Genomic DNA, 6656 nt, shown 5'->3' with positions numbered 1-6656 from the left:
AAGAGAGAGAAAGAGAGAGAAAGAGAAAGAGAGAGAAAAGAGAGAGAAAGATAGAGAGAGAGAGAGAGAAAGAGAGAGAGAGAGAGAGAAAGAGAGAGAGAGAGAGAGAAAGAGAGAGAAAGAGAGAGGAAGAGAGAGAGAGAGAGAAAGAGAGGGAGAGTGCTTCCCCTTTTTGCTCCGACTGTCTCGAACGTTCTCATCTGATGTCACCTGCGCTCCCAATCACCGAGCACAGTCGAATCGTCCCAACAGATCGTTCTTCGGGGCGTGGCCTCACGGCCACACTTGGCGCCCATCAAGACGTTTCGGCTGGGTGGTGTCGTAGTGTTTGGGTATCGTCGGCGATTATGTTATTTTAATCATGGGCCGGTCGCATGGCTAGCCGAGTGTGCTTTATAAGAACGAAGGGAAAAATCAGAAGGGCGATTACACACTGGGAATTTATCCATAGGCCCTAATAATTAGCATAGCTCCACCCCTCGCATGGAGACACATAACGCGTATATGGACATCCGTTCCTAACTTAAATGCCTCGAGGTGGCTTCACGGCATACGAGACATGCTACTCTATACAATTCTACCTCGACTACGGTATTTCATTACCTACCCCCATGCACGTAACAATTGCAGATGCAGAAAATAATAGATTTACACTCGTAATATGCAGCTTACGAGGGGAATTCAGAAGGTTTGTATGAATCCTCAGCTTGACCGATTCATATTGTTGTGGAAATGGCTTCCAGGGGTTAACAACTAGCTTAGAAATAGTTATTTCCATCGTGCTTGTTTGGTGTAATAATGAGGTAAATTAGTCGTGATATAATATTACATTAATGAACAGGATTATAAATAATTAAATTGATATATGTGGGAAAATTACATGCCCAGACCAGGAATCGAACCCAGGTCCTCTGGTGAGAACCAGTGCTCTGCCATCTGAGCTATCTGGGTGACCCTGACTGAGCATGCAATTTCCCCACACATATGATTGCCACTCTCTTTCCGTCAATGCTTCCGGGGCACTCGCTGCCAATCGTCGGAGCACCAACGGCCCGATCACGAGAGGGTCTTTCTCCATTGGGTGGGACAAATCCATGTCCTCTATTATAAACACCACTGGGGGCGTAGTGAAGCAATTCGATTAATGAACAGGATTATAAATAATTAAATTGATATATGTGTTATATGTTCGATTCCTGGTCTGGGCATGTAATTTTCCCACATATATCAATTTAATAAGATAATATTACATGCGTTGATATTTGTATAGAGGGCTGTCTCCCATTCTTGGTGGACAAGTTGGGTGTGTGACAAGGACCAATTGACTCGATTTCGGTGAAGATCCATGGATGACTTTGTGGATGAGTGAGGGGAGGAGATTAGATCTAACCCCCACCTCGATCTCACATTCGGTCACATGCACCCAGTCATTCACCATCTTGTTTGTGCTTTTACCTCAAGAAGAAAAATTTTAAATTACCAAACGTGCTTTTGCACACAGAAATTAGAATCCAAGTATTTCCTAGGGGAGTCGTGTCCAAGTCACACTCCTGAACAGAGGATGACAAAAAATGGAGAATGTCGAGACAGATATACGGACACAAATGAATACAGAGAAATAAATAAATACACACAATACAGGGAAGTAAGCCATTTCTCATCATTTCTCAACCTTCCGTCACCCACGCTTTTTCTTTCCTCCAAGTATTAATCCTCCAAATTGATCTTCTAAATAGTCAGATGTTGTTTTAAAATACGTAATTGTATAAAAGCAAGTTATCTGACTCGCTTAGTCTATGGCCTCAGCACAAGGTCTTCATCTTACCTCTGCCACTGAAGAAAAAGATGGCCAGGACTGGTAACCAAACTCTGATAAAAATCGTGCACAAGGAAATGTTTTCCAGTCCCAACAATCCGCTGTATAATTGTAGTAGTGAACATCACCATAATGAGTATCATATGGGTTCCGTGCAAGCCATCCTTCACGTTTTGAATCCGCACCATTTGTTGGACTTGAGGGCAAGAAAGGGCGAGATTTGTCTTCCTGCAGAACAATGGCAAATTACCCACTTGTGAACTTCGTTCATTTCTTTCTCCGTAACATCAGATAACACATCGACTTTATTCCCACAAGTATTAGGGAAAAACACCCAATGTTACCAAAAATCCTCCCAACCTGCCTGATATTTTTGGAAACATTGCACCACCACGGAATTGTTTTATTTTATTTTAGGTCCTCTCCAAGAAGTTCTGTCGCTCAAGCTTTTGGGTCTCACTATCTGCCATGATCTTTCCTGGGAAAAGCACATTTCAAATCTGGCATCCAAAGCCAGTCGCCGACTGGGCATCCTCCGTCGTGTGAAGTCCATGCTTGGCACACCTGAGCTCCTCACCACATACAAGGCTTTCATCCACAGCTCAATGGAATACTGCTCTCCCCTCTGGGCCGGTGCTCCTGGCTCACACCTAGCTCGGCTTCACGCTGTTGAAACCAAAGCTTTCAGAATCATTGGAATCTCCTGCGATGAATCTAACTCCGAGGGATTTTCACTCACTCACCGCAGGCAGGTTGGTGGTCTTTCTGTCTTCTACCGACTCCTATCCGGCCTTGCTCCCCCAGCTCTCTCTGGGCTCTGTCCCCCAAATATTCCTACAGGTCGCACAAGATCTGCCTGCAACCCTCTGATGGTTAAACTGCCGAAATCAAGACTCTCTGCTCACCTTCACTCCATCATTCCTCTTTTCTCCCACCTCTGGAACAAACTCCCCCACTCCCTTCAATCCCACTCCTCCCTCCAGGTCTTTAAAACAGCTGTTCGCCACCATCTCTTGTCTTCCCCCATCCAAAACCTTGATCTTTTCTACCCCCTCTAATTCACCCCAGATACATTTTTTTTTCTTTTTTTCTGAAATACCGACTTCTTTCTTGCCTGGAAGTCCTAGCAGTGCCCATGTGTTTTATACCTTTGCCACCACCCCCCCCCCCCCCCGCCTTCCCATGCCTCCTCCCCCCAAGCAGTCTCCCTCCCACAGATCTCTGGATGTCCCTGTTCTCTACTGTTGTACTTGTGTGCTTCCCTCTCTCTCCCCACTTTTTGTGTGATTAATGCTCGCTCTTTCACGAGTCTCGATCTTGTATACAAAAAAAAAAAAAAAAGAGGATTTTAGACATGGCCTAAGGATTATAATAGAGTTGACACACACACACACACACACACACACACACACACACACACACACACACACACACACACACACACACACACACACACACACACACACAGCTTGGAGGAAGTGCTGTCACGAACATCACTTCCTGGGATACTCTGGGTACCAGCGACGTCATAACAATGGCGCCGTTTTTCTCATCATACTCAGCGGGGCATTTCCTCAAGAGGAATTTCCTCCTCCCCATGGATGCCAACCGATGGGGGCTGTCCGTCTTATCGTAAATTTAGATAACATTGTCAAACTGTCCCTTAGCCTGGTCAGCCACACTCGTCAAACTCGTAGACCTTGCAGCGCAGACCTTGCTAGACACCACGGGCAGTTCCGACAAACACACCCTTAGTAATGAACGTGGCTAACTTGGAAATAATCCACATTCAAGGTATAAAATCAACTTGTGGTTAAATTAGACCTTCAAAAAGTTATCGTTAAATTAGACAAATTCGTCAAACTGTGCACAAGGCCACCAGGTGCGTTGCAAATGCTGTGAACGTTATCTTGAAACACGAATCGCTGCGGCCATAAATGCTGCTCAGAATTTTCACCTTTTATGGTTAAGTTGCACATCTTTTTTCCAATTTCAAGTGTCACAGAAATATATAAACCATGTTCGATTTGAGAATGCATTATCTATATTAAAGTTGATCACCATGCGGACTCACACACACAGACCCACTGACGCAGTCCAAATACAATGGCCTCTCCAGTCTCTGAGGGAATAGGCAAAGCTTTTCTGCATGAGCTCACTTGTAACACCTGTGAATATGGCTGCACTAGCTCACCTGTAACAGCACATTCCTCAATGTTTCAATGTAAAGATTGATGTAGTCAGAGCGATAACGAGGTTCAAGGTGCTCAGGAATGTCAAACCAGTTTCTTGCCAGTGCGACCTCATTCTCATTGTTTGAGACCCACATCACAATGGAAGGATGAGACGACAGCCTCAGAACCTGAAATGAGAGAGAGGGAAAAAAAATTCACATATACAATCAACTCCACTCGAATCATTAAGCTGAACAAAATCATTCCATGGATTACAAGATGGATATAAACATTTCATGATACAGTGGATACTAAAACATAGGGGCCCTTGGCACTCACCTGGTAGAATAAACAATATACTGCACTGACTAAAGGTATTTTAAAGCAATTTCAATGGTTGCTAGAAGACAGTGCAGCATGTGGAATCATACAAATATAATCATAAGACCTTAAACAAACAAAGAAGAAAAATACCTATTTTGGGGGGCAACCCCTCTCCCCCCCCCCCCCCCCATAAACTCCCAAAGGGGCAGATTTTTTTTTAATGCCGTGAACAAACTTTCGTCACAACATAACAAGCTAATAGCATACCAAAACCACCAGTGCTTCATCCTAAGCTGTAACTTTTTGAAAATTAATTAATTGAGTCATTAATCAAATAATTAAATAAATAATCGATCAACTGATTTATCTATAAATCAAAAATATCCTTTACAGCCAAATCACTTGCTCATTGGCATGTCCAAATATCAGCTTCCTAACTCAAAAGGTGCCTGAGATATTTCCCAGAAGAGAAAGGAAATAAATAGGTACTTAATCAATCGCTAATAATTAAGTAACGAATCAATTAATTGATTAATCAAAAAATCAAAAAATATTGTTTTTGCCAAAGCACTTGCTCACTATTGTGCGAAATTTCAGCTTCCTACCTGAAAGGATGGCTGAGATATCACCCGGACAAATAAACAAACAAACAAACAACCAGAGTGAAAACTGAGTACTCCCTTTCAGCGTGCGTCATTGCCGAGCCCCCTTTGTTGCCCGGCAATGACGTCATGCAGCGCCTTGTGATGGCATAGGAAAGGAGCGGTGTACAATATGTACAATAAAGACTTAGGGGTAAATGATTCATTATCCTCCTCTGAAATGAAATCCTCCTCTTGACCTACAAAGCCCTCCATAACCTGGCCCCATCCTACCTGGCTGACCTCCTCTCCAGACACACTCCCACCCGCAACCTCCGCTCTGCTGGTACAAACCTCCTGACCCCCCCCATCCGGACCAAATTCAGATCCTGGGGGGACAGGGCCTTCTCCATCGCTGCTCCCACCCTCTGGAACTCACTACCTCACACCATCAGAGACTCCTCCTCACTCACCACATTCAAAACATCACTCAAGACCCACCTGTTCAGCACTGCATTCAACATTCAACCCACAGCATTTAACCCCTGACTATCACTTCTCCTTCTCCCTCCTTTTGCTTTAAATATTTCCCTATTGATTCTTGTCTTTTTGCACTTGTTGTTTTCATGTTTTGTTATGCATTATGTTTTGCACTCTGTCAAAGCGCCTTTGGGCTTCATGAAAAGCGCTATACAAAATAAATGAATTATTATTATTATTATTAGTTATCTCATAATGAATGTTAGCATTAGTGTTATTTGAACCCCAGGTAGCAACGACCAGAATCGGATGTCAAGGAAGCTCTTTGTTACCCTCTCCACCCCAACCCCAACATCTCAGTTTATTTTCCTGCTTTTACCTCCGATTAGCGTACTTATTCATCCCCCATTGTCCTTCCATGTGGAAATGGCCGTACCACGTGTGCGAACCACGCAGGGAAAGGAAAAAGTACATTAAACTCTTATTTACTAATTTAAAGGAAATGAGTAGTAATCTGCAAATTTACAAAATGATGACAAGTCCGAAATGGTGATCGAGTTTACTTTTAATGAACAAACACCTCGTGTTAAGATATATTTATCAAAGTCAGCAGTTTCTCTTCATGTGGACCAAAATATGGACCAAACCAATGTTAACCAAATATTTGGTCAAAAATGAGTGTTGCTAAAAACAGGAGCAAATGAGGCAAGTTTTTGATCGACTGTCATGTGACTGGTGATAACTCACCTGTTGGGAAACCTCATCTCGAACTGATCCCAAGAATGCGGGCTCAGTTGGGTACAAGGCACATGCAAACATGAAGTCCTGAATTACCTGCAACACAAGAGTCCATTAATGTTTTTCACATCTGCAGACCTGCTCACTCAATCAACAGATTGTCAAAATTATGGTTTCTGAACCTGCAGACAGTCATATTGTAAGGTTCACCTGGCTGCGTCTGCATAGGTTTGAGGGTACAGGAGTAGCAGCCAAAATCCAAATCCTATTCTGGTTCCTCCTGATGACTCCATCTTTGTCGATTTGGGGTTCCTCCTGATACTCAGTTATTAGTCCCCTACCGGTGTACACCAGAGGGGATTATAGGTTTGCACTCCGTCCCTCTGTCTGTCAGTCAGTCAGTCAGTCAGTCAGTCAGTCAGTCTGTCAGTCAGTCAGTCAGTCAGTCTGTCAGTCTGTCAGTCAGTCTGTCAGTCAGTCTGTCAGTCAGTCTGTCAGTCAGTCTGTCAGTCAGTCTGTCAGTCTGTCAGTCTGTCAGTCAGT

At 43.6% G+C, this 6656-nt stretch overlaps 1 protein-coding gene across 2 annotated transcripts in view; it reads right to left on the bottom strand.

Moving 5' to 3' along the window:
* MANBA (mannosidase beta) overlaps positions 1-6656 on the bottom strand; it is a 166018-nt gene that overhangs the window by 43848 nt on the left and 115514 nt on the right. For both annotated transcript variants that reach the window (XM_078775482.1, XM_078775483.1), the window contains exons 10-12: positions 6123-6209; positions 4011-4178; positions 1826-2044 (exon numbers count right to left, since the gene is read on the bottom strand). In XM_078775482.1, coding sequence (XP_078631608.1) covers positions 1826-2044; positions 4011-4178; positions 6123-6209 — 474 coding nt within the window. The remainder of the gene's footprint in view (positions 1-1825; positions 2045-4010; positions 4179-6122; positions 6210-6656) is intronic.

Source organism: Myxine glutinosa, chromosome 4 (assembly GCF_964187855.1).
Source record: "Myxine glutinosa chromosome 4, kmMyxGlut1.1, whole genome shotgun sequence".
Classification (NCBI taxonomy): Eukaryota; Metazoa; Chordata; class Myxini; order Myxiniformes; family Myxinidae; genus Myxine; species Myxine glutinosa.
The sequence above is the reverse complement of the archived record's forward strand: the minus strand, read 5'-3'. Positions and strand labels throughout refer to the sequence as shown.